Source organism: Copadichromis virginalis, linkage group LG14 (assembly GCF_057382275.1).
Source record: "Copadichromis virginalis isolate Kocher_CV1m ecotype Utaka linkage group LG14, C_Virginalis_male_GT1.1, whole genome shotgun sequence".
In the NCBI taxonomy this organism is placed as follows: domain Eukaryota; kingdom Metazoa; phylum Chordata; class Actinopteri; order Cichliformes; family Cichlidae; genus Copadichromis; species Copadichromis virginalis.
This window is the reverse complement of record NC_140631.1, coordinates 14,227,030-14,254,899: the sequence shown is the minus strand read 5'-3', so window position 1 is coordinate 14,254,899 and position 27,870 is coordinate 14,227,030. Positions and strand designations below refer to the sequence as shown.

Here is a 27,870-nt window from a genome sequence, read left to right as displayed (position 1 = left end):
AACGGCCGTCACCTGAGAGCAAGACAGTCCTGGCGCCTTTGTGGTTCCCTCCAGGTACTCCAGCTTCATCCCACAGTCCAGAGAGATGCAGTTAGGTTGAATGTGAGTGTGAATAGTTGTCTGTTTCTCTGTGTTAGACTGACCTGTCCAGGTTGTACTCCTGCCTCTGGCCCCATAACAGCTGGGATGGCTCCAATCTTGAATTGGATAAGCTGAAGAAATGGATGGAAGGATGATCCAAAGAGAAACATCAAAGGCCCTCTCACCAGATTTCATTTATTAAATTTGTCTTTACTGAACGATTTCTGGTGTGTATTTGCATTGATACTCAGACAACAGCTCCTCTTTCTGTTTGTGCTGGAAGATTCAGGCAAACACATATTATATAGATTGTTATGATATGACTCAGTTTCACATTTAGTGCTATATGAGAATGATAAGGTCCAGTTTAATAGTATTGCTAGTGTCTAATGAAATGAACACGTGATTTTCTTTTTTTTCTTTTCTTGCCTGTCCCGTTTGGCTCTTTTGCCATCAGAATTGTTGTCTAAAGGCAAAGAAAGATGCCCAACGGATTTACTTTACCAAATTGACCATCCCAGCCTTGCCGTAATGGTCCATTTGATTCACCTTTTATTGTTTATTTTATTTTCACTTGCTGAATACGGGACAGACTTGACTGGGGGAAAGAAGGGGAGAAAGAAAGAGAAACAGCTGAGAAGAGGGACAGGGGAGAAGGGCAAAAAACAAAACCCAACAGAATGGGCAGAAAAAGAAAAGAAAATGCATCTATCGATCACCTGGATCACCTGTTGAGAAAGAAAAAAGAAAACAAGCAGAAGAGAACAAGAGTAATAGAATAAACAACATCACAATGATATATGGGAATATGACAGTAAATACTAAATATTAAACATTATTGTGCAGCACGTAAGATCAGCAGAACACAGTGTGCTTTGAGGTAGGAGCCAAAAAGGGTGTAGTTTGTGGGTGTGATCACCCGTGTGTACACCTGTGAGCATGGACGCGCTTGTTTTTTTAAAAAGTTCCTTGATGTAATGATCTGCTAGAGGGTGTGGGGGGGCCACAGCCCCGTCCTTCAGGGCATGAAGCAGGTATGGAGGAGATCAAAACTCCAGACATCCAGAGGCCCCGATAAGCGGCCGCCAAGGAGTGAGCCGGTGTGTACCTGGACGCCCATCCCCAGACACAAAGAACCACCAACGCACTGATGTCTGAGGGAGTCCACCACTGGCAGGGGAAGTGGTGGTGGGGGGAGATAGGCCTCCAAACCTTGGAGGGCCTGAGATGTCCCCAGAGAGGTGGCGCCTGACACCCAACCTGACATATAGACACAGACATACAGGCACACACAGATACAAACATCCATTCCCACCCTCATGCTCTCATATGCACTTACTCCACACTCAACCAACGTGGAGACAGACATAAAGAGACGCTGTACACACGATCACACTCCCCAAGCGTACTCTACGAACCGGGTCTAGGTACCCTTGCCCCTGAAGGGGGGAACTGCACCCAGACCCAGGTGGTGTTACCCTTTTCCCTGCGGTGGGGAGAGGCAGACCGCCCCGACTCCGCAGCAGCAGGGAGGCCCCACACTCCAGACCGCAGTCGGACGGCCAACTCCTCCTCCTAGCCCCCCCGCTCCAGCAGGCCGCAGAGAACGGGGGTGAGAGAAGACTCCAAACCTCCCTCCACCCGCTCATTGTAGTGTTGATGCATGTGTGTTCTAAGGTGCATTTAAAACCCAGGAGGGCATGGAGCTACCTGCCAGAGAGCAGCAGGTAAGCGCATAGTCCCTCCTGCTAGCCCTCAATGTCTACGCTTACGGCCACACCACCCTGAACACGCCCGATCTCGTCTGATCTCGGAAATCGTGATTTTCAGATCCAGCAAAGTGAATATTTTTCACTGTGGATAAATTGCATGGAAACGTTTAATGAGTCATCAGCTGTTTCACTACAAAGATGATGTGATTAATGTGTTTGATGTGGAGCTCTTATGTAATGATTACATTTTTAAGATGTAATTTTCAAGTGAAAAACATAATATTTATCTGTTGCATAGTTTACAGTGCGGTGTTTTATGCACTGAGTTATCATGTAGAGTTCTGTTTGTCATCTAGCACCATAATCGGGTTTTGTTTTTATTGCATCTTAGATTTTCCAGCTGCTGTGCCTGAGCAGCCACCCAGAGACCCTTTGCTGCAGTTAGTCTCCCTGCAGGAGGCGTCTGGCTGCTGGCTGCTTGATCCAGCTCTGGCTGCTGCACTGGGACAGACCAACGAGGAGGTGGAAAAGTCAAAGCCTGAAAAGGTGCACTGCTGTCAATTTAAATATTAACACAAAATGATGATGTGAGATAAAACAGATTTGATTCTATAATTTGAACAAAAACACATGATATAATTAAAAACACACCATAAAACAAATAAAATGAAGTCAAACTAAACGTAGGCCTGCCTCACAGCCTGAGAATAAACATCTGCATATCAGAAGCTAAAACACTGGTGGTAATCACACTCCTAACCTCCCACTGAGCTGCACCAGCGTCTGATATTATCCAGAAACCACACGGCAGCAGAAATTATTTTCCTCATCAGTTGTTGTAAAAACATGTCAGCACATTATTTTAGAGCATTTATGACATCACAGTTTGGGATTTCATCAGGAAGAGCATCCAGTGTAATAATCTGCCAAATCAAATATGCAGAGCTGCCCACCTTGGTGACCCCGTGTGACAAAGAAGTACACAAACATATGTAATATTACTGGTTGTAGAAAGTAAAATGTGTGTTCTGTCTGGTTTATTTGATTGATTTTGATTTGGGGAATTAGACCAGCAGTGAAGTGTGGGCCACCATTCTGGCTCTGATCTGGCTTCATGGTTTCAAGATGGATGCAAAGGACGAGTGGGAGCTTCTGGCTATGAAGGCTGCCTCGTGGCTCTGTGCTCACAATGGTACTAGCAATGATTGTAACAGATAAAATAACAGCTTTAAAAAACTGTTTCATTCTACAGCTTTCCTCCCACAATCATTATTTTAATATCTGTTTTGTGTTTTTATCACCGTGTGTGTCAGAGTGTGTGGATGCTGGAAATGTCCTGCTGGGTTGCAGCGTGAAGAAAGAAGCTCTGGGTCTCTGAGGGTTTTCTTAAAGTAGCTTCATCTTCAGAGTGAACAGAAGCAGGTCTGCTTACTCCACACTGCCTTTGATACAGAGCTGTTTTATATCATCAGCCCCTTTTACATGTTTATTTGTCGTGAATTATGTACCTAATATTGGTTTTACCATTGTGGAAAAAAAGTATGTCAAAATTGTCTGAATACTCCTGACACAGTAGAAGATTGGACCACTGCTGTGGCAGCTCATTCACAAAGTGTTTTAATTCCTTTTCTCTGCCACTAGATGGCGATTATGTTCATGTTTTTACTGATTTCACACAGAAACACCAAAACCAATCTAGAATCTCATCAATTCGAGAAAGACCACAACCAATACAGCCTTCGTTCGAACAAAATCATACAATTGATTGTCCCAAAAATCAGAACAGAATTGGGGGAAAAGGTTTTAAATACGCTGCCCCTGCTTCCTGGAATAATCTGCAGAAGGAACTCAAATTATTAGAATTGGTTACCTTGGGAGAGTTTAAGTCTGTCTTAAAGGAACGAGAGAACAGCTCTTTTACTCAGTGTGATTGTTTTTAATGTGTTATTGTATATTTTACACATGTTGGTATGGGATATTGTATTTGTTTTAAATGTTATGTGGTATGTGACTTTTGTTGCCATGATGCCAGGTCTCTCTTGGAAATGAGATTTTTAATCTCAATGAGATTTTTTTTACCTGGATAAATAAAGGATTAATAAAAAAAGAGTGTCCGTCTTTCTCTCCATCTTCAAGCTGGCCAAACGTCATGACTTTATATCAGTAAATGGTTTTAACTAATTAAGAAAATGTTATGTGGAGTTTCCCTTATTTTTTCCAAAAAGTTAGATCATAAAGAGGTTTATAATTACTTAACACTCACTAACTTGCGCTGACATAAAATCTTATATCACTTTAAAGGTTTGTTTTAAAAAAAGAGAGGCAAAAATGATGTTTTCCTCATTATACTGATATTTGTCATTATACCATCCATAGATCATAAAAGTCAAGAGCATATTTACAAAAACAAACATATTCCTTTTCTGTCACTTTTTATGGTTTTAAACTAAAATAGCTGTAAAATAGTTTTGGTTGTCCAGTGATGTTTCTTCTGTCTCCTCTCCTCGTCCAATCCATAAAGTAGAGTCCAACTGCTCCCTGGACCCTCTGCAGTACCTCAACACTGATCAAACCCAGGCCACGGTAAGTAGAGTGCTGATGTGTCTGCTGTGTGTGGTTGTTACTTCTTCCTGAGGAATAAATATGAATGTGTTTGTGGTGTGCAGGTCAAGCTGGCTGCAGGACACAAGTTTGACAGAGATGTTGAACTGCTGATTTATTACAAAGACGCCCACCAGCCCACTGCTGTGGTGGAGGCAGGACAGGCCTCTGCTGAGCCGGGTGAGTGAAAAATAAGTGAAGTCATTAGTTTGCAAATAAAAATTCAAGATCCCAGTTCTTCAACCTGGAATTTAATTGTATTGGAATATATTAGAAACTGTAAACTTGACATTTTTCTGTCCTTTTCATGTCTCTGATGTGTTCAATGGCTTCATGTGGAGAGTTTGTGTTGGTAGTGAATCAATCTGAAAATATGAGTAATACTCGCACCAGCAGTGCCAGAGTATTCATAAAGTGGTGTTAGAGTTACAAAATATTTCCTCAAATCGTTCCTCTCACACAGTGGCCTCACCATCTTTCCCTCTTCCCTTCAGGACAGTCCTCTGCTCCTGTTGAAGAGTTTACCAATGGGCTGCTATTCAAACATTTTACAGTTTGGGGTCTCGTTGTGAACACATCTTCCCGTGAGTTGTATTCATGTGATCTCAGTGACTTAAAGTGATATCACTGTAAAACACCATGTTGCCTTTGGATGATTCTGCAAAACTCCAGGTTATGTTTGATTTACTTGCTAAAACAGATTACTGAAAGCATACTTGTATACCTGCCAAAGAGTTGAGCTTTTGCTTGTGTAGGTGAAAAAACTCTCCTCTCTTGCTGTTTGTCTTTACTGATGGAGAGGTGGGGAGCACCAAAGAAGTGATTGAGAATTCAGGTTCTCTGCGTACCAAACCTGTGTGTCTTAAAAACAGTTGTTGTATTGCAGGTGTTTCTCTTTTGGGATTGGGGAAGGGGCCAGCTCTGCTCTCATCAATGGGATGGCCAAGGAGGAGGTCACGCTCAGTTCATCACAGGGACTGACAGGATGCAACCAAAAGTAAGACAATGAGTCATAACAATTATCATGAAAAGGCAAGATGATATTAGTATTTGAACAGAAGACATAAATTCCAAAAACATAAATGTATATTTTTTCAGGGTTTTTCATTATTTTTCAGGTGATGCAGTCGCTGCAGTTTGCTCTGCAGCTGACTGTGGTCGACATCTCAGTCATATTGGATTTACCAAAGGAAGTGTCTGTCACTGTCCTCTCTCCACTAATCACAACACTTTTCCAGGGTCAGAGGTCACTGATTTATGCCCAGCTCACCAGGACAGGTAGGAGCAGCCTCTCATGTTGTTGGCAAACTAGATCAATCTGCTGGAACATCTGATTTTAGGACAATCACTTGCTTTTCCAAAGGACACTGACAACCAGACGTTAGATGCCACAGCCCTGGCCCACGGTATCCCCCCCCCATGCATGCGGTGGGCCTTCTGTAGAAAGAGAGCAGCTTAATGAAGGTGACAAGGTGAAAATAGGGTGATTGATGTGCCGGTGCTGTGAGGGCATGTATAACACCACCTGCCCAAGTGTTGAATATAAGGAGGCTTTGAAGAATCTACAATAATTGTGTGTTGTTTGTACATGAATCACAATGTGTTACTTCAGAGGAGTGATGTTTTCAGGGGGTTTTTTTCTGCGCTGCAGAAAATTGAAAAACTACTGTGAACTTGGTGGATCTGTCCAGATCTTTGACTGGAAACTATTTCTATGAATGAGTGGTTCAAAAATGTGTAAGTGAAAAGCTGCCATATTTCAGGTCCCAAAGTCAAACGAACACTGAGGGATCACTGAGAGCTAAAAACGGTCTAACTTCTTTCATCTTTAATAAAATGATCAGTGTTGCTGTTTTACCGGGTTTAACAATTAAGTTTAACATCCAGGCATCCAAGAAAACAGAGTTTATTCAATTTAACTGAGTTAGAGGTTTGCAGTAAGTTAGCTCGCTAGTTTCCACCTAAACATGATCATCATAAGCAGTGTTACCAATTCATACACTGGTTTATCATCTAGACTTTTTGTCTCATGCAGCACCATGATCAGGTCCAGTTTTTATTTCATCTTTGATTTTTCAGCTGCTGTGCCTGAGCAGCCTCCCAGAGACCCTTTGTTGCAGTTAGTCTTCCTCCAGAAGCCATCTGGCTGCTTGATCCAGCTCTGGCTGCTGCACCGGGAAAGAGCAGTGAGGAGGTGGATTGATAAATGAAATTCATAACAAAAATTCATAATGGACTTTTTCCATTTAGGAATAATAAAAATCAGCTTTCTTTTTAATTGCTATTAACTGACAGTCAGATAACCAGCTTTTAAAAACATATTCATAAACACTTTGCAATCAACAAAATTTACACAGAGGTTATAGATGAAATAAAAAGTATCACGTGTTTTCATGTTTATAACTCTGTTATTGTACATATTCTGTGTTATACATCATAATCATTCCAGTCTCTCTCTTTTTTTTTTTACTGTTTTAATCTTTATAAAACTCTTATTTATTTATTTATTTTTATGATTTCTGCTGCCCTATTGGTCTGGTCTCTCTTGAAAATCTGAAAACGTGATATTCATAATAAAAGGATTTAAAAGTTTACTGCCAAAAATTATTAAACTTCATAACAGAAATGTGCTAACTGGCTTGAAATAGATTGAAACTGTTATGAGATTGCTTCAGGGAGCAGACATGACACCGTCTTTTAGGTTTCGCCATCACTTTGTATTATGCGCACAACACCACCCTCCTCTGGCTTCCACGTGAACTGCACCTTAAACATCAACTGTTTACAAATGTCATGACACAAACAAACGTTTCAATACCGTAAATCACTTTTTGGACTGCGATCACTTTTTGGCACAACATCGGCTCTGATAACATTTAAAGCGCATTGAAAAACTATTCTTTAATGCTAAAAATCCATTATCAATTGTAATTATTTATTTATTAATTTAAATTTCAGATATCGATCTTCATTTTTGTAAACTGGTGAATTAATGATTTTTTTAAAGAATTAAAACGACAAAGTTTGGCAACATATTTTTATAAAGGATGAATAAAAGAGTAAAATAAAATGAGAAATATATATATTTTTGAAAAAGCTATGATAATTAGACGAACTTTATTTTAAATAAATAAAATTGATTTTCGGTGGCACTGGGAGTCATGGTGATGATGACGTGTTTGAGTGCAGGTATAAAAGCAGGAGGCAAAATTGGAATTCGGGTTTCACGTTTGAGCGCAAACAGGAGCTTTTTCCCACTAGTGCTGTGAAAACTCGGATTTTTCAAACTACAGCCAACGTTTGAAAATCTTCAAGAAGGATTTGCAAAATGACTTCTACAAACTTCAGTCGCGAGATGCACCTGTTCTCCCTTTTTATTGACGAGGTGTTAGATCAACGCTATGGTGAGTACAGCAGGCTAATATGTCAGAGTGCTAGCAAACAAATACAACTTAGATTTTTGTCTTTTATTGTTTGGAAGTAGGACTTCATGAGTGTTAACGTTTAGGATGAGATGTTTCATACTTGAGTAACATCAATTTTAACATGTGCCAGTACACTATAAAGATGGCGCCATGTTTTTTTTTAAATCGCTGGAAAAAAAAACAATTGAATGCACGCGCCCTGGAAACGACGTAAGGCATTGGAGGACGCTGACGTCAGCGCGCGGCCGTTTTTGCATGTAGAGGGTTTGAGTTGACATGTTTGGGCTGCTGGCGCTGAGTTATACGTGAAAGTTTCATAAATTGTGAATTTTATAAAGCTGGAGAATGGAGTTTTAAAAGTTCACAGAGTCGCTGGATGAGTTTGAGATTGAAACAGTGTGTGCCTGCAATAAGGAGGTGGGAGGTTTCTCACCTAAATGTAGCTGCTTTATTCTCAAAATATCGATGCTCAACTAATATGAAGATATTACTCCTTAATGTGAATGCGTATTAAAACCTCAGTGAAAGTCCATGCAGCCTTACACTGCATGAAAACTTTTACCAAAAAAGGTGAAGGCTTTCATAAACAATGAGTTCTGCTGGGAGCTTCTTACTGTTTGTGTGTGGAAGAGCTTATGATGATGTAAAGCCATGTCTGGACAATTTAAATTCAGGCTTTAGTTTGTGTGATCACATGATTAACGTACACGCATGCTTTCCTTTCTCGTAGCTGAGCTGGTGAGTCCAATCACTGCTCCTCAGATGGTCGTCATTAACTTGAGGAACCGTGAACTGAGCAGCAGCCAACTGGACTCCATGTCCCACCTGGTCCTCACTCTTTACCATAACCTGGTGACGGGGTCCAAGGACTTTCCTTACATACCTTTTAAAGGATTGTTCCATCGGGACCAGGTGACGACACCATTTGTCCATGTGAGGCAGAGCCAGAGAGAGAACACCACTCCTTCTCCTCCTACGGACTCACCAGCTGGCATGATGCTGCCGCCTGCGGGCTCCAGCTCTCATCCACGCTTCCTGACTCCAGTTCTTCCAGAGAAAGCGGATCTTGCTGTGCTGAAGGCAGATCGGAGGAACCGTGTCGGCACCTTGACTGTCGACGGCCTCCTCGTCACCAGAGTCATCTCCACTGTTTACCGAACAGAGGACACTGAGATGACGAACCGCTGGAGAATAACAGACTACAGCGCGGACGGCAGACTTCTCACTTCGGTGCTCTGCCGTTTTCTAAATATGTCGGCAAAGCGTGCTAAGAGGAAGGCTCCGGAGGAAGAGAGCAGCATCCGGAGCCCGAGTCCAGCAAGGAAGCGCTTGAGATTATAATATACAGTGAAGCATGTCGAACGTCAGCAAGCCTGAACAAAGTGGTAAGTAGTAAATAGTGCTTAAGGTTGTTTCTAAAATAATGTCCTAAAATATTTGAAAATCGTCGAGGTTTTAACTTTTATTCTTTCTTTTCTGCCTCTTGTTTCTAAAAGTCAGGAAAAAGAGTCACGCTGCGAAGAAACTCCACACAGAAGATTTTCCCTCAGTAAAATGGTAAATATATTCATCTTGTTATGACGTTTGCTCACAATAACCAGGAGTGTTCCTGTGTTTCTGAAGTGATTTACTCTCATTTGGTGTTATTTGATCCAAAGACAACTGAGGGTCTTCAGAGCAGCGTGAACGGCCGTCACCTGAGAGCAAGACAGTCCTGGCGCCTTTGTGGTTCCCTCCAGGTACTCCAGCTTCATCCCACAGTCCAGAGAGATGCAGTTAGGTTGAATGTGAGTGTGAATAGTTGTCTGTTTCTCTGTGTTAGACTGACCTGTCCAGGTTGTACTCCTGCCTCTGGCCCCATAACAGCTGGGATGGCTCCAATCTTGAATTGGATAAGCTGAAGAAATGGATGGAAGGATGATCCAAAGAGAAACATTAAAGGCCCTCTCACAAAAAAAAGATAAGAACTCATTTTACACATTTAAAGTACAAAGAACACATATATTTACCATTTTACTGAGGGAACATCTTCTGTGTGGAGTTTCTTCTCATCTTGGCTCTTTTTCCTGACATTTAGAAACAAGAGGCAGAAAAGAAAGAATAAAAGTTAAAACCTCAACGATTTTTTTAATGTTTGGGATATTTTAGAAACAACCGTAAACACTATTTACTACTTACCACTTTGTTCATTCTTGCTGACGTTCACTCTCCTCATCTTCTCTCTAAAGGAAGATGCAAACGCTCTCATTGTGAAAGATAAGTATACATCCATCTAACCTGCGACTCTGTCACAACTCTGATCAGCAATTCTTTCAGGTTTGTCTGTTTTGATGGTGCTATTAATTGTTATTATCCTTTATCCAGGTAACTTTCAGAGAGGAGCGGAGGGAGGAGCGAAGCCAGCGTGCTCTGTAAACTCTCATTAAAAAAAAGATAAGTACATATTGATTTTATATTATTATGACAGCTCCTCCTCAGTGAACACTTCCTCTAGTTGCTGAAATCATTTACTAATTTTTTTCTTCCCATTTGTCTTTTGTGACCTAAGACAGGACGGATTGAACCCTTTCTCGTAAAAAGATAAGTATTCACTCTGCTTTTAATCAGAATATTGATAAATATCTAAAATTCTGCTCACCTGGTTGATAAAGTTACTAAAACGATTCCCTCTTTACTGTCATTTGTCCTTTAGAGAGAAGATGAGGAGAGTGAACGTCAGCAAGAATGAACAAAGTGGTAAGTAGTAAATAGTGTTTACGGTTGTTTCTAAAATATCCCAAACATTAAAAAATCGTTGAGGTTTTAACTTTTATTCTTTCTTTTCTGCCTCTTGTTTCTAAATGTCAGGAAAAAGAGCCAAGATGAGAAGAAACTCCACACAGAAGATGTTCCCTCAGTAAAATGGTAAATATATTCATCTTGTTATGACGTTTGCTCACAATAACCAGGAGTGTTCCCGTTGTTCTGAAGTGATTCACTCTCATTTGGTGTTATTTGGTGTTTGTCTTTGAAAGGAGAAGAGCAGCAACGACACTGGGAGACAAACAACAGGATGATCCAAAGACAACTGAGGGTCTTCAGAGCAGCGTGAACGGCCGTCACCTGAGAGAAGACAGTCCTGGCGCCTTTGTGGTTCCCTCCAGGTACTCCAGCTTCATCCCACAGTCCAGAGAGATGCAGTTAGGTTGAATGTGAGTGTGAATAGTTGTCTGTTTCTCTGTGTTAGACTGACCTGTCCAGGTTGTACTCCTGCCTCTGGCCCCATAACAGCTGGGATGGCTCCAATCTTGAATTGGATAAGCTGAAGAAATGGATGGAAGGATGATCCAAAGAGAAACATCAAAGGCCCTCTCACCAGCTTTCATTTATTAAATTTGTCTTTACTGAACGATTTCTGGTGTGTATTTGCATTGATACTCAGACAACAGCTCCTCTTTCTGTTTGTGCTGGAAGATTCAGGCAAACACATATTACATATATAGATTGTTATGATATGACTCAGTTTCACATATGAGAATGATAAGGTCCAGTTTAATAGTATTGCTAGTGTCTAATGAAATGAACACGTGATTTTCTTTTTTTTCTTTTCTTGCCTGTCCCGTTTGGCTCTTTTGCCATCAGAATTATTGTCTAAAGGCAAAGAAAGATGCCCAACGGATTTACTTTACCAAATTGACCATCCCAGCCTTGCTGTAATGGTCCATTTGATTCACCTTTTATTGTTTATTTTATTTTCACTTGCTGAATATGGGACAGACTTGACTGGGGGAAAGAAGGGGAGAAAGAAAGAGAAACAGCTGAGAAGAGGGACAGGGGAGAAGGGCAAAAAACAAAACCCAACAGAATGGGCAGGAAAAAAAAATGCATCTATCGATCACCTGGATCACCTGTTGAGAAAGAAAAAAGAAAACAAGCAGAAGAGAACAAGAGTAATAGAATAAACAACATCACAATGATATATGGGAATATGACAGTAAATACTAAATATTAAACATTATTGTGCAGCACGTAAGATCAACAGAACACAGTGTGCTTTGAGGTAGGAGCCAAAAAGGGTGTAGTTTGTGGGTGTGATCACCCGTGTGTACACCTGTGAGCATGGACGCGCTTGTTTTTTTAAAAAGTTCCTTCATGTAATGATCTGCTAGAGCAGGGCTGCCCAATCCCAGTCCTCGAGAGCTACTATCCTGCAGCTTTTAGATGCATCCCTACTCCAACACAGCTGAATCAAATGAATGGCTTGTTATCAGGCCTTTGCCAAACACGATGGCATGCTGAAGAGGTAATCAAACCATTTGATTCAGCTGTGTTGGAGTAGGGATGCATCTAAAAGCTGCAGGATAGTAGCTCTCGAGGACTGGGATTGGGCAGCCCTGTGCTAGAGGGTGTGGGGGGGGCCACAGCCCCGTCCTCCAGGGCATGAAGCAGGTATGGAGGAGATCAAAACTCCAGACATCCAGAGGCCCCCAGAACACAAGAGACCAAGGAAGACCAACAGAGGGGCAGCTGCGCCACTGTACCAGAAAGAGCTGAGGAGAGTCCCAGATGAGGGCTCACTCAGCAGCCGCGGAGCAGGAGCCAGGGGGAGTTGCAGTGACGCGCCCGTGAGCTCCGCTGGCAGCCAGCTGTGCCTGAGTGACCGAGCTCCAGGCCGAGAGGCCGGGGGCACCCCATCTCCGAAGTGGCCCGAGCGAGCCCCAGGATCCAGGCCCCAATAAGCGGCCGCCAAGGAGTGAGCCGGTGTGTACCTGGACGCCCATCCCCAGACACAAAGAACCACCAACGCACCGATGTCTGAGGGAGTGCGCCATTGGCAGGGGAAGTGGTGGTGGGGGGAGATAGGCCTCCAAACCTTGGAGGGCCTGAGATGTCCCCAGAGAGGTGGCGTCTGATACCCAACCTGACATATAGACACAGACATACAGGCACACACAGACACAAACATCCATTCCCACCCTCATGCTCTCATATGCACTTACTCCACACTCAACCAACGTGGAGACAGACATAAAGAGACGCTGTACACACGATCACACTCCCCAAGCGTACTCTACGAACCGGGTCTAGGTACCCTTGCCCCTGAAGGGGGGAACTGCACCCAGACCCAGGTGGTGTTACCCTTTTCCCTGCGGTGGGGAGAGGCAGACCGCCCCGACTCTGCAGCAGCAGGGAGGCCCCACACTCCAGACCGCAGTCGGACGGCCAACTCCTCCTCCTAGCCCCCCCGCTCCAGCGGGCCGCAGAGAACGGGGGTGAGAGAAGACTCCAAACCTCCCTCCACCCGCTCATTGTAGTGTTGATGCATGTGTGTTCTAAGGTGCATTTAAAACCCAGGAGGGCATGGAGCTACCTGCCAGAGAGCAGCAGGTAAGCGCATAGTCCCTCCTGCTAGCCCTCAATGTCTACGCTTACGGCCACACCACCCTGAACACGCCCGATCTCGTCTGATCTCGGAACACGTGATTTTCAGATCCAGCAAAGTGAATATTTTTCACTGTGGATAAATTGCATGGAAACGTTTAATGAGTCATCAGCTATTTCACTACAAAGATGATGTGATTAATGTGTTTGATGTGGAGCTCTTATGTAATGATTACATTTTTAAGATGTAATTTTCAAGTGAAAAACATAATATTTATCTGTTGCATAGTTTACAGTGCGGTGTTTTATGCACTGAGTTATCATGTAGAGTTCTGTTTGTCATCTAGCACCATAATCGGGTTTTGTTTTTATTGCATCTTAGATTTTCCAGCTGCTGTGCCTGAGCAGCCACCCAGAGACCCTTTGCTGCAGTTAGTCTCCCTGCAGGAGGCGTCTGGCTGCTGGCTGCTTGATCCAGCTCTGGCTGCTGCACTGGGACAGACCAACGAGGAGGTGGAAAAGTCAAAGCCTGAAAAGGTGCACTGCTGTCAATTTAAATATTAACACAAAATGATGATGTGAGATAAAACAGATTTGATTCTATAATTTGAACAAAAACACATGATATAATTAAAAACACACCATAAAACATATAAAATGAAGTCAAACTAAACGTAGGCCTGCCTCACAGCCTGAGAATAAACATCTGCATATCAGAAGCTAAAACACTGGTGGTAATCACACTCCTAACCTCCCACTGAGCTGCACCAGCGTCTGATATTATCCAGAAACCACACGGCAGCAGAAATTATTTTCCTCATCAGTTGTTGTAAAAACATGTCAGCACATTATTTTAGAGCATTTATGACATCACAGTTTGGGATTTCATCAGGAAGAGCATCCAGTGTAATAATCTGCCAAATCAAATATGCAGAGCTGCCCACCTTGGTGACCCCGTGTGACAAAGAAGTACACAAACATATGTAATATTACTGGTTGTAGAAAGTAAAATGTGTGTTCTGTCTGTTTTATTTGATTGATTTTGATTTGGGGAATTAGACCAGCAGTGAAGTGTGGGCCACCATTCTGGCTCTGATCTGGCTTCATGGTTTCAAGATGGATGCAAAGGACGAGTGGGAGCTTCTGGCTATGAAGGCTGCCTCGTGGCTCTGTGCTCACAATGGTACTAGCAATGATTGTAACAGATAAAATAACAGCTTTAAAAAACTATTTCATTCTACAGCTTTCCTCCCACAATCATTATTTTAATATCTGTTTTGTGTTTTTAGCACCGTGTGTGTCAGAGTGTGTGGATGCTGGAAATGTCCTGCTGGGTTGCAGCGTGAAGAAAGAAGCTCTGGGACTCTGAGGGTTTTCTTAAAGTAGCTTCATCTTCAGAGTGAACAGAAGCAGGTCTGCTTACTCCACACTGCCTTTGATACAGAGCTGTTTTATATCATTGTTGTGTTTTCTACGGCACAAAAGTTAGGCGCACACAAATTTTATAATAATTTATATAATATTATGTGTTTTTCTGGATACACTGTGCTTTTTTCAGCATTCAAAGATTGATGACACCGTGTCAGAGCACTGGCTATGAATTTCAGAAGGATCAGGCCTTAACCTAACAGAAAAGTTATCAATAGTAATTTTCTTATTACAGCTACATCCACTTCTGTCGTGCCTAGGCTGCTCACTAGGGCTGGGTATCATCACTGATTTCTATAATCCCTTCGATTCCAGTTCTCAAAGTCCCAATTCGATTCAACTTAGCCTCAGACAGTCAGAAATATTATAATTCTGATCATTTATCAGTACTGACTTCATCAGAATTGTGAACATCACAGCAGATGCCTTTGTGTGAAAGTAACTGAGAATAAAACACAGAAAAACATGAAGGAGATTTTCCTGGTCTGGCTTTTTATAGCAGATAACCTTCAAAATATTCTACAATGTTCTGCATATAAAGTTTAAATTTCTTCAGTATTGAACAACAAAAAAAATAGGCTTTCTTGTCCAAGGTCATTTAAGTGAAAAAAAGAAAAAGAAAAGAAAAAGACAGCAGCGCTGTAAACAACGGTAGACTGGTGGGTAATAAGCGAATGAATAATACAGGAAACAGAGATTGGAGACGGGAAACTGTTCTTGAAGTACAGAGAGAGATAGAGAGAGAGCTAGCTGTGCATGGAGTGTGATTTTAATAGTCGTGGAAGCAAAACAGCAAAATTCATGATGACATTGATCAAATGTGAAGCGCAGTTTGCTGCTTCTTTTGCTGCTGGCTCGATGAATTTTGGTTGAAAGAGACAAAACCTGCAGCTCAGAATCAGCGCAAAAAGATGTAATCACAGACCGGACGCATCAGAATCGCTGAGCTCCGACAGCGTGTCCGTCTAAGGCCGTCGGATGAGAAAGCCGAGAAAGACAAAGCTGATTCTGATGCGTCGGGTCCGCTCTGTGTTTACGTCTTTGTGTGGAATCCGTGTACCTGCTCTCATTTGCTGTTTGGTTGTTGTTGAAATGGTTTTGTGAGCTTTAATCTGAGAATCTGGCGTTTCTGGCAAAACACAGTTATATTTAAAAGTCATTCAGGATTTAATGAATTGATATCGCTTTATTCAAGCTACTCACCTCCCATTTCCACCTGCACTTTCAACTGGACCACGGCCAATCAGAGAGGTCCCGCCCCTTACTATCTCTGATTGGTTTAGTCCACGATAGGGGCAAAATGTGTGTCTGTTGTTGATGTCACCTGTTCGTTTTTGAGGAGAGAGACAAACGACTGCAGAGTCTCATTCAGGTGCGTCAAAACAGGATTTAATTAGAAAACATATGGGGGGAAGTCGAGCACGATCACCCAAACAGCATCGAACTTCCTTACAACAGTTAAGATGGATCATTTTATACATATGATGACCAACAATATATGTCACCCCAGATAAAAACAACATCGGCCATATTCTAAAACAGAACAGTTCCTCTCTCAGTTCCTCCAGATACATCTATTTATTCTACTTGTTAGACTTAAACAACACTTGCAAACAGTTTACCCAGACAGGCTATGTCTGTGTGTTAATTTAAGTGCATGACCTCCCTCTACCTCATTCAAGCTACTCACCTCCCACTACCACCTGCACCTTCATCTGGACCACGGCGAATCAGAGAGGTCCCGCCCCTTACTATCTCTGATTGGTTTAGTCCACGATAGGGGCAAAATGTGTGTCTGTTGTTGACCACAGGGAAGGTTGCAGTTTTTTGTTTTTTTTTTGCTACCCGAACAGTTGGTCGCACAGGTGCAACCAAATATTTCTTTTTAGTCGCACCACTGAAAAATTTGGTCGTATTTGCGACCAAATTGGTCGCACTCTAGAGCCCTGCTTGAACGTCTTAAGACAGCACATAGTCTCCATTCATGTTCGCTTATTCATGACTGTAGTTAGAGTTACATCTGAATTTTCAAAAACTGCCTGTTTTGTAGTGATTGAAATAATAATTAGCATAAAAAGTTATGAAATCTATGTTTGGTTTTTTATTTCTTTGTTGTAACAATTTTGGAAATAAATTGTATATTGGCGTAAAAGTATCAATATATTTGAGGTTTGAGCAGCAAAGTTGAGTACCAGGGTTTTGCTCCTGAATAACTTCCTAAGTCTTCTCTGCCAATGCCAAATAGCTTTCTGGGTGCTGCGCTGCACTGTCAGAGCACACCTCCTTATCTAAGGTTTTCTGTGTTTCTTATTCTCTTTAAAAGTTCTGCTGAGGGCCTCCTATACTCGAAGTCTAAGAGCCAACTCTGTTCTTTGGCTCGACTTTCTTCCATAATCTTTTCACTTTTGTGAGAAATAAAACACAATTTAAGAACAGATTGTCATAAAAAGTAATGACATCAATAACTACACCAAGGACATTCAAAACAAATTTTAAACTTGGCTTAAAGACCATAAGTCTGATCTGAAAATGTCGACCAACTTCAACATTTAGATTGTGACACTAACTTGTCTCTCTTCCACAGTGTGTTTCTTTTGTCCTGCTCCCCTCTCCCTTAACCAGTTGTGGCAAATGGCTGCCCCTTCCTGAGCCTTGATTTCCCAGAGGTTTCTTCCTGTTAAAGGGGAGTTTTTATTTCCCACTGTTGCCAGGTACTTGCTCAAAGAGGATCATTCAATTGTTGTTGTTTTTTTTCTGTATTACTTAGTGTATTTACCTTACAATATAAAGCACCTTGAGGTGACTGTTGTGTTGATTTGGCGCTATATAATTAAAACTGAATTACATCTCTGAAGAAATGTTACATGCATGTTTTGTTGCCTTTTTAAAGTGATGGGGGAATAATTGTAATGGGCTAATAAAAAGGGACAGACGTGCTCTGTGTAAAGATCAACCCTTTGACCACCATTCACTGCATCATTAATTGCTTTAACTTATAGTCCATAATGCTGTAAAAACAAAAGAAGGAAAAGCTGAGTCATTTTCACATTTTTATTGAGGTTTGAATTCAGAAAGTCTGTTGCTGATCTCAGTAAATGTAACAGGATGTCTCCGAAAATTTACAGTTGTGGATAAAACAGGGTGATGTGTTATTGTCAGGTTTGAGTGAATAACAGGACCCAAATGCAGGACTTCCTGAGAAGCCACAGTGGAGGAGTGAAGGAGAAGGTGGTGCAGCTCAGTGTCCAATCAGGAGTGAGCAGTTTTTTCACTGCCTTCATTGCGTTCAACAAAGACAACGGAGAGGCGATCCAAGGACCTCTTGTCCAGAGAAATATTCCATCAAGTTTTTGTTTTGAGTTTTTGTTGTTTTTTGTTTTTTAAAGCAAACACTAAAACTGTCACCCACACCTCTGAAGATAAAGATTACTAATCATAAATAAAGGGAATATTATCACGATGAGGACACTATCAGAGGTAGTTCAGGGAACTGTTATACTTCATACCAGAAAAATCTTTTTTCTTTTCTTGTTTTTTTGGCTTGACTTCATGGTAGGCAAAATGAAGAAGAGTGCTTGATTGCGCCTAAGTAAGTAAAAGCTGCATGGCAAAACAACACACACCTTCACTGCAGATGCATGCACAGAAACCAGTATTTTTTGTATCTTAAATATTAAGTAGTGTGTGTACAGTAGTCAATATAATGGGATGTGTCCTAAAGCAGCGAAAGAAGAACTGAGTTCTTGCAGCATTTTGCAATATTTAGGATTTTATTGAACACTTTTACCTTTCAACATTTGTAACATTAATGAGTAATGAAGCATTGCAGAATAATTCTGTGTTTTTGATTATTTATTGTACACTACAAGTAAACAACAATAAGTTAAACATCTGTCACATCTGTCAGAAGCTTGGATACATTTACTCCTACAAGGATTTTACTCTTATGAAATGTAAAAAGAACACTGAAATTATATTTTACAGTTTTTCACATAAACAGTTTTGCTTTGCTTACAGTTTTATGCATTACAGATATCATCTTTCACTTGTGTATTTTAATGTGTTTCAGAACAATATTTCTGTTGTGCAGACTTACGGTTGGTAAACAGCAAATATCCAAGTCATTAAAAATAATATCTGTCATGTAGCTCCTGACTCCCTAAGAGTCATAAGCTTTACAGTATTTTATGAAGACATACAAACGTTTATTTTCAAACTAATAACTGAGTCACAGGGTCAAAAATAAAAAATTAACAGTCAGTACTTTTGTTGTTCTTTTTGACAAATTCCTGTTAAATGTATTGGACCCTCTGTTTTTAGGTTTCATTTTTTTCATCTTGACTTCCTTGGAAATGCTAGCAAGAAGTCAGTTCAACAGATGTAACTTATAGTGAGATTCGAGGCAGTGCAGCATTAATATCAGAATATCTTAATTTTGATTATTAATCCTCTGGTTGACCCCATATTGCATTTCTTCATCTTAAAATGATGCACAGTCTTTATGTGAAATGTACTGTCTTCTTGATATTTATCAACCCATCAGTTTGTATTTCTGGGTGTTAATAAAGTTCCAACTTTTGTATTGTAACATTTTTGTGTTTTTCTTTCTTTAGTTTTTCAGACAACTCAAACTTTTATACACTTGTGATGAGCTGAGTGTGTGTGTGCGTGTGTGTGTGTGTGTAAGAAGTACCACTTTTAACAACTTCATTAATATTGTTTTGTATCATAGTAATAAAGGTTAGTTTTAATGTCTGTATCTCCTCCTTATTTAATCTGGGATGTTCTTTTCTAAAAACCTCAGGATTGTTTAAGTACTTGGTGAGTTTAGAAGGTAAGTGAAACACTACCCACACCTACCCAAGTGTTGAATATAAGGAGGCTTTGAAGAATCTACAATAATTGTGTGTTGTTTGTACACGAATCACAATGTGTTACTTCAGAGGAGTGATGTTTTCAGGGGGGGGGGGGTTTCTGCGCTGCAGAAGATTGAAAAACTACTGTGAACTTGGTGGATCTGTCCAGATCTTTGACTGGAAACTATTTCTATGAATGAGTGGTTCAAAAATGTGTAAGTGAAAAGCTGCCATATTTCAGGTCCCAAAGTCAAACGAACACTGAGGGATCACTGAGAGCTAAAAACGGTCTAACTTCTTTCATCTTTAATAAAATGATCAGCGTTGCTGTTTTACCGGGTTTAACAATTAAGTTTAACATCCAGGCATCCAAGAAAACAGAGTTTATTCAATTTAACTGAGTTAGAGGTTTGCAGTAAGTTAGCTCGCTAGTTTCCATCTAAACATGATCATCATAAGCAGTGTTACCAATTCATACACTGGTTTATCATCTAGACTTTTTGTCTCATGCAGCACCATGATCAGGTCCAGTTTTTATTTCATCTTTGATTTTTCAGCTGCTGTGCCTGAGCAGCCTCCCAGAGACCCTTTGTTGCAGTTAGTCTTCCTCCAGAAGCCATCTGGCTGCTTGATCCAGCTCTGGCTGCTGCACCGGGAAAGAGCAGTGAGGAGGTGGATTGATAAATGAAATTCATAACAAAAATTCATAATGGACTTTTTCCATTTAGGAATAATAAAAATCAGCTTTCTTTTTAATTGCTATTAACTGACAGTCAGATAACCAGCTTTTAAAAACATATTCATAAACACTTTGCAATCAACAAAATTTACACAGAGGTTATAGATGAAATAAAAAGTATCACGTGTTTTCGTGTTTATAACTCTGTTATTGTACATATTCTGTGTTATACATCATAATCATTCCAGTCTCTCTCTTTTTTTTTTTACTGTTTTAATCTTTATAAAACTCTTATTTATTTATTTATTTTTATGATTTCTGCTGCCCTATTGGTCTGGTCTCTCTTGAAAATCTGAAAACGTGATATTCATAATAAAAGGATTTAAAAGTTTACTGCCAAAAATTATTAAACTTCATAACAGAAATGTGCTAACTGGCTTGAAATAGATTGAAACTGTTATGAGATTGCTTCAGGGAGCAGACATGACACCGTCTTTTAGGTTTCGCCATCACTTTGTATTATGCGCACAACACCACCCTCCTCTGGCTTCCACATGAACTGCACCTTAAACATCAACTGTTTACAAATGTCATGACACAAACAAACGTTTCAATACCGTAAATCACTTTTTGGACTGCGATCACTTTTTGGCACAATATCGGCTCTGATAACATTTAAAGCGCATTGAAAAACTATTCTTTAATGCTAAAAATCCATTATCAATTGTAATTATTTATTTATTAATTTAAATTTCAGATATCGATCTTCATTTTTGTAAACTGGTGAATTAATGATTTTTTTAAAGAATTAAAACGACAAAGTTTGGCAACATATTTTTATAAAGGATGAATAAAACAGTAAAATAAAATGAGAAATATATATATTTTTGAAAAAGCTATGATAATTAGACGAACTTTATTTTAAATAAATAAAATTGATTTTCGGTGGCACTGGGAGTCATGGTGATGATGACGTGTTTGAGTGCAGGTATAAAAGCAGGAGGCAAAATTGGAATTCGGGTTTCACGTTTGAGCGCAAACAGGAGCTTTTTCCCACTAGTGCTGTGAAAACTCGGATTTTTCAAACTACAGCCAACGTTTGAAAATCTTCAAGAAGGATTTGCAAAATGACTTCTACAAACTTCAGTCGCGAGATGCACCTGTTCTCCCTTTTTATTGACGAGGTGTTAGATCAACGCTATGGTGAGTACAGCAGGCTAATATGTCAGAGTGCTAGCAAACAAATACAACTTAGATTTTTGTCTTTTATTGTTTGGAAGTAGGACTTCATGAGTGTTAACGTTTAGGATGAGATGTTTCATACTTGAGTAACATCAATTTTAACATGTGCCAGTACACTATAAAGATGGCGCCATGTTTTTTTTTAAATCGCTGGAAAAAAAAACAATTGAATGCACGCGCCCTGGAAACGACGTAAGGCATTGGAGGACGCTGACGTCAGCGCGCGGCCGTTTTTGCATGTAGAGGGTTTGAGTTGACATGTTTGGGCTGCTGGCGCTGAGTTATACGTGAAAGTTTCATAAATTGTGAATTTTATAAAGCTGGAGAATGGAGTTTTAAAAGTTCACAGAGTCGCTGGATGAGTTTGAGATTGAAACAGTGTGTGCCTGCAATGAGGAGGTGGGAGGTTTCTCACCTAAATGTAGCTGCTTTATTCTCAAAATATCGATGCTCAACTAATATGAAGATATTACTCCTTAATGTGAATGCGTATTAAAACCTCAGTGAAAGTCCATGCAGCCTTACACTGCATGAAAACTTTTACCAAAAAAGGTGAAGGCTTTCATAAACAATGAGTTCTGCTGGGAGCTTCTTACTGTTTGTGTGTGGAAGAGCTTATGATGATGTAAAGCCATGTCTGGACAATTTAAATTCAGGCTTTAGTTTGTGTGATCACATGATTAACGTACACGCATGCTTTGCTTTCTCGTAGCTGAGCTGGTGAGTCCAATCACTGCTCCTCAGATGGTCGTCATTAACTTGAGGAACCGTGAACTGAGCAGCAGCCAACTGGACTCCATGTCCCACCTGGTCCTCACTCTTTACCATAACCTGGTGACGGGGTCCAAGGACTTTCCTTACATACCTTTTAAAGGATTGTTCCATCGGGACCAGGTGACGACACCATTTGTCCATGTGAGGCAGAGCCAGAGAGAGAACACCACTCCTTCTCCTCCTACGGACTCACCAGCTGGCATGATGCTGCCGCCTGCGGGCTCCAGCTCTCATCCACGCTTCCTGACTCCAGTTCTTCCAGAGAAAGCGGATCTTGCTGTGCTGAAGGCAGATCGGAGGAACCGTGTGGGCACCTTGACTGTCGACGGCCTCCTCGTCACCAGAGTCATCTCCACTGTTTACCGAACAGAGGACACTGAGATGACGAACCGCTGGAGAATAACAGACTACAGCGCGGACGGCAGAGTTCTCACTTCGGTGCTCTGCCGTTTTCTAAATATGTCGGCAAAGCGTGCTAAGAGGAAGGCTCCGGAGGAAGAGAGCAGCATCCGGAGCCCGAGTCCAGCAAGGAAGCGCTTGAGATTATAATATACAGTGAAGCATGTCGAACGTCAGCAAGCCTGAACAAAGTGGTAAGTAGTAAATAGTGCTTAAGGTTGTTTCTAAAATAATGTCCTAAAATATTTGAAAATCGTCGAGGTTTTAACTTTTATTCTTTCTTTTCTGCCTCTTGTTTCTAAAAGTCAGGAAAAAGAGTCACGCTGCGAAGAAACTCCACACAGAAGATTTTCCCTCAGTAAAATGGTAAATATATTCATCTTGTTATGACGTTTGCTCACAATAACCAGGAGTGTTCCTGTGTTTCTGAAGTGATTTACTCTCATTTGGTGTTATTTCATCCAAAGACAACTGAGGGTCTTCAGAGCAGCGTGAACGGCCGTCACCTGAGAGCAAGACAGTCCTGGCGCCTTTGTGGTTCCCTCCAGGTACTCCAGCTTCATCCCACAGTCCAGAGAGATGCAGTTAGGTTGAATGTGAGTGTGAATAGTTGTCTGTTTCTCTGTGTTAGACTGACCTGTCCAGGTTGTACTCCTGCCTCTGGCCCCATAACAGCTGGGATGGCTCCAATCTTGAATTGGATAAGCTGAAGAAATGGATGGAAGGATGATCCAAAGAGAAACATTAAAGGCCCTCTCACAAAAAAAAGATAAGAACTCATTTTACACATTTAAAGTACAAAGTACACATATATTTACCATTTTACTGAGGGAACATCTTCTGTGTGGAGTTTCTTCTCATCTTGGCTCTTTTTCCTGACATTTAGAAACAAGAGGCAGAAAAGAAAGAATAAAAGTTAAAACCTCAACGATTTTTTAATGTTTGGGATATTTTAGAAACAAACGTAAACACTATTTACTACTTACCACTTTGTTCATTCTTGCTGACGTTCACTCTCCTCATCTTCTCTCTAAAGGAAGATGCAAACGCTCTCATTGTGAAAGATAAGTATACATCCATCTAACCTGCGACTCTGTCACAACTCTGATCAGCAATTCTTTCAGGTTTGTCTGTTTTGATGATGCTATTAATTGTTATTATCCTTTATCCAGGTAACTTTCAGAGAGGAGCGGAGGGAGGAGCGAAGCCAGCGTGCTCTGTAAACTCTCATTAAAAAAAAGATAAGTACATATTGATTTTATATTATTATGACAGCTCCTCCTCAGTGAACACTTCCTCTAGTTGCTGAAATCATTTACTAATTTTTTTCTTCCCATTTGTCTTTTGTTTTTCAGAGAAAACAGAGAGGAGACAAGGTGACATTAAGACCTAAGACAGGACGGATTGAACCCTTTCTCGTAAAAAGATAAGTATTCACTCTGCTTTTAATCAGTATATTGATAAATATCTAAAATTCTGCTCACCTGGTTGATAAAGTTACTAAAACGATTCCCTCTTTACTGTCATTTGTCCTTTAGAGAGAAGATGAGGAGAGTGAACGTCAGCAAGAATGAACAAAGTGGTAAGTAGTAAATAGTGTTTACGTTTGTTTCTAAAATATCCCAAACATTAAAAAATCGTTGAGGTTTTAACTTTTATTCTTTCTTTTCTGCCTCTTGTTTCTAAATGTCAGGAAAAAGAGCCAAGATGAGAAGAAACTCCACACAGAAGATGTTCCCTCAGTAAAATGGTAAATATATTCATCTTGTTATGACGTTTGCTCACAATAACCAGGAGTGTTCCCGTTGTTCTGAAGTGATTCACTCTCATTTGGTGTTATTTGGTGTTTGTCTTTGAAAGGAGAAGAGCAGCAACGACACTGGGAGACAAACAACAGGATGATCCAAAGACAACTGAGGGTCTTCAGAGCAGCGTGAACGGCCGTCACCTGAGAGCAAGACAGTCCTGGCGCCTTTGTGGTTCCCTCCAGGTACTCCAGCTTCATCCCACAGTCCAGAGAGATGCAGTTAGGTTGAATGTGAGTGTGAATAGTTGTCTGTTTCTCTGTGTTAGACTGACCTGTCCAGGTTGTACTCCTGCCTCTGGCCCCATAACAGCTGGGATGGCTCCAATCTTGAATTGGATAAGCTGAAGAAATGGATGGAAGGATGATCCAAAGAGAAACATTAAAGGCCCTCTCACCAGATTTCATTTATTAAATTTGTCTTTACTGAACGATTTCTGGTGTGTATTTGCATTGATACTCAGACAACAGCTCCTCTTTCTGTTTGTGCTGGAAGATTCAGGCAAACACATATTACATATATAGATTGTTATGATATGACTCAGTTTCACATTTAGTGCTATATGAGAATGATAAGGTCCAGTTTAATAGTATTGCTAGTGTCTAATAAAATGAACACGTGATTTTCTTTTTTTTCTTTTCTTGCCTGTCCCGTTTGGCTCTTTTGCCATCAGAATTATTGTCTAAAGGCAAAGAAAGATGCCCAACGGATTTACTTTACCAAATTGACCATCCCAGCCTTGCCGTAATGGTCCATTTGATTCACCTTTTATTGTTTATTTTATTTTCACTTGCTGAATACGGGACAGACTTGACTGGGGGAAAGAAGGGGAGAAAGAAAGAGAAACAGCTGAGAAGAGGGACAGGGGAGAAGGGCAAAAAACAAAACCCAACAGAATGGGCAGAAAAAGAAAAGAAAATGCATCTATCGATCACCTGGATCACCTGTTGAGAAAGAAAAAAGAAAACAAGCAGAAGAGAACAAGAGTAATAGAATAAACAACATCACAATGATATATGGGAATATGACAGTAAATACTAAATATTAAACATTATTGTGCAGCACGTAAGATCAGCAGAACACAGTGTGCTTTGAGGTAGGAGCCAAAAAGGGTGTAGTTTGTGGGTGTGATCACCCGTGTGTACACCTGTGAGCATGGACGCGCTTGTTTTTTTAAAATGTTCCTTCATGTAATGATCTGCTAGAGGGTGTGGGGGGGCCACAGCCCCGTCCTTCAGGGCATGAAGCAGGTATGGAGGAGATCAAAACTCCAGACATCCAGAGGCCCCCAGAACACAAGAGACCAAGGAAGCCAGGGGGAGTTGCAGTGACGCGCCCGTGAGCTCCGCTGGCAGCCAGCTGTGCCTGAGTGACCGAGGCCCAGGCCCAGGCCCAGGCCCCGATAAGCGGCCGCCAAGGAGTGAGCCGGTGTGTACCTGGACGCCCATCCCCAGACACAAAGAACCACCAACGCACTGATGTCTGAGGGAGTCCACCACTGGCAGGGGAAGTGGTGGTGGGGGGAGATAGGCCTCCAAACCTTGGAGGGCCTGAGATGTCCCCAGAGAGGTGGCGCCTGACACCCAACCTGACATATAGACACAGAAATACAGGCACACACAGATACAAACATCCATTCCCACCCTCATGCTCTCATATACACTTACTCCACACTCAACCAACGTGGAGACAGACATAAAGAGACGCTGTACACACGATCACACTCCCCAAGCGTACTCTACAAACCGGGTCTAGGTACCCTTGCCCCTGAAGGGGGGAACTGCACCCAGACCCAGGTGGTGTTACCCTTTTCCCTGCGGTGGGGAGAGGCAGACCGCCCCGACTCTGCAGCAGCAGGGAGGCCCCACACTCCAGACCGCAGTCGGACGGCCAACTCCTCCTCCTAGCCCCCCCGCTCCAGCGGGCCGCAGAGAACGGGGGTGAGAGAAGACTCCAAACCTCCCTCCACCCGCTCATTGTAGTGTTGATGCATGTGTGTTCTAAGGTGCATTTAAAACCCAGGAGGGCATGGAGCTACCTGCCAGAGAGCAGCAGGTAAGCGCATAGTCCCTCCTGCTAGCCCTCAATGTCTACGCTTACGGCCACACCACCCTGAACACGCCCGATCTCGTCTGATCTCGGAAATCGTGATTTTCAGATCCAGCAAAGTGAATATTTTTCACTGTGGATAAATTGCATGGAAACGTTTAATGAGTCATCAGCTATTTCACTACAAAGATGATGTGATTAATGTGTTTGATGTGGAGCTCTTATGTAATGATTACATTTTTAAGATGTAATTTTCAAGTGAAAAACAATATTTATCTGTTGCATAGTTTACAGTGCGGTGTTTTATGCACTGAGTTATCATGTAGAGTTCTGTTTGTCATCTAGCACCATAATCGGGTTTTGTTTTTATTGCATCTTAGATTTTCCAGCTGCTGTGCCTGAGCAGCCACCCAGAGACCCTTTGCTGCAGTTAGTCTCCCTGCAGGAGGCGTCTGGCTGCTGGCTGCTTGATCCAGCTCTGGCTGCTGCACTGGGACAGACCAACGAGGAGGTGGAAAAGTCAAAGCCTGAAAAGATGCACTGCTGTCAATTTAAATATTAACACAAAATGATGATGTGAGATAAAACAGATTTGATTCTATAATTTGAACAAAAACACATGATATAATTAAAAACACACCATAAAACAAATAAAATGAAGTCAAACTAAACGTAGGCCTGCCTCACAGCCTGAGAATAAACATCTGCATATCAGAAGCTAAAACACTGGTGGTAATCACACTCCTAACCTCCCACTGAGCTGCACCAGCGTCTGATATTATCCAGAAACCACACGGCAGCAGAAATTATTTTCCTCATCAGTTGTTGTAAAAACATGTCAGCACATTATTTTAGAGCATTTATGACATCACAGTTTGGGATTTCATCAGGAAGAGCATCCAGTGTAATAATCTGCCAAATCAAATATGCAGAGCTGCCCACCTTGGTGACCCCGTGTGACAAAGAAGTACACAAACATATGTAATATTACTGGTTGTAGAAAGTAAAATGTGTGTTCTGTCTGGTTTATTTGATTGATTTTGATTTGGGGAATTAGACCAGCAGTGAAGTGTGGGCCACCATTCTGGCTCTGATCTGGCTTCATGGTTTCAAGATGGATGCAAAGGACGAGTGGGAGCTTCTGGCTATGAAGGCTGCCTCGTGGCTCTGTGCTCACAATGGTACTAGCAATGATTGTAACAGATAAAATAACAGCTTTAAAAAACTGTTTCATTCTACAGCTTTCCTCCCACAATCATTATTTTAATATCTGTTTTGTGTTTTTATCACCGTGTGTGTCAGAGTGTGTGGATGCTGGAAATGTCCTGCTGGGCTGCAGCGTGAAGAAAGAAGCTCTGGGACTCTGAGGGTTTTCTTAAAGTAGCTTCATCTTCAGAGTGAACAGAAGCAGGTCTGCTTACTCCACACTGCCTTTGATACAGAGCTGTTTTATATCAT

General features: G+C 41.3%; 3 protein-coding genes and 3 long non-coding RNA genes across 7 annotated transcripts; 5 read left to right on the top strand and 1 right to left on the bottom strand.

Moving 5' to 3' along the window:
* The first annotated feature begins 80 nt into the window (after window positions 1-80).
* Window positions 81-3,917, top strand: LOC146693647 (uncharacterized). 2 transcript variants are annotated; one of them, XR_014923809.1, is made up of 4 exons: window positions 81-308; window positions 2,185-2,339; window positions 2,862-2,985; window positions 3,107-3,916. It is a non-coding gene; the product is annotated as an uncharacterized LOC146693647 (long non-coding RNA). The 2 variants fall into 2 exon arrangements; XR_014923808.1 differs by lacking the exon at window positions 81-308 and having other exon boundaries at window positions 1,785-2,339; window positions 3,107-3,917.
* Window positions 3,918-3,987: 70 nt separating this feature from the next.
* LOC146693646 (von Willebrand factor A domain-containing protein 5A-like) lies at window positions 3,988-5,481 on the top strand. Its single transcript, XM_085478668.1, has 5 exons — window positions 3,988-4,017; window positions 4,260-4,376; window positions 4,460-4,574; window positions 4,889-4,978; window positions 5,281-5,481. Exons 1-5 carry the CDS (start codon window positions 3,988-3,990, stop codon window positions 5,373-5,375), a joined length of 447 nt encoding a protein of 148 aa, XP_085334794.1. The 3' UTR covers window positions 5,376-5,481.
* Window positions 5,482-6,284: 803 nt separating this feature from the next.
* On the bottom strand, window positions 6,285-9,140 carry LOC146693645 (uncharacterized). Its single transcript, XR_014923826.1, has 2 exons — window positions 8,805-9,140; window positions 6,285-6,562 (listed from the first exon to the last, which is right to left on the bottom strand). It is a non-coding gene; the product is annotated as an uncharacterized LOC146693645 (long non-coding RNA).
* Window positions 7,523-11,210, top strand: LOC146693644 (uncharacterized). Its single transcript, XM_085478634.1, has 6 exons — window positions 7,523-7,798; window positions 8,550-9,204; window positions 9,316-9,376; window positions 9,478-10,555; window positions 10,667-10,723; window positions 10,834-11,210. The coding sequence occupies exons 1-2, from the start codon at window positions 7,723-7,725 to the stop codon at window positions 9,158-9,160; spliced, it is 687 nt and encodes a 228-aa protein (XP_085334760.1). The 5' UTR covers window positions 7,523-7,722; the 3' UTR covers window positions 9,161-9,204; window positions 9,316-9,376; window positions 9,478-10,555; window positions 10,667-10,723; window positions 10,834-11,210.
* Window positions 11,211-21,008: 9,798 nt separating this feature from the next.
* Window positions 21,009-23,115, top strand: LOC146693643 (uncharacterized). Its single transcript, XM_085478636.1, has 4 exons — window positions 21,009-21,346; window positions 22,098-22,752; window positions 22,864-22,924; window positions 23,026-23,115. The coding sequence occupies exons 1-2, from the start codon at window positions 21,271-21,273 to the stop codon at window positions 22,706-22,708; spliced, it is 687 nt and encodes a 228-aa protein (XP_085334762.1). The 5' UTR covers window positions 21,009-21,270; the 3' UTR covers window positions 22,709-22,752; window positions 22,864-22,924; window positions 23,026-23,115.
* A 412-nt stretch (window positions 23,116-23,527) lies between these two features.
* LOC146693642 (uncharacterized) lies at window positions 23,528-27,745 on the top strand. Its single transcript, XR_014923800.1, has 5 exons — window positions 23,528-24,140; window positions 24,252-24,308; window positions 24,419-24,548; window positions 26,793-27,593; window positions 27,715-27,745. It is a non-coding gene; the product is annotated as an uncharacterized LOC146693642 (long non-coding RNA).
* The last annotated feature ends 125 nt before the right edge of the window (window positions 27,746-27,870 follow it).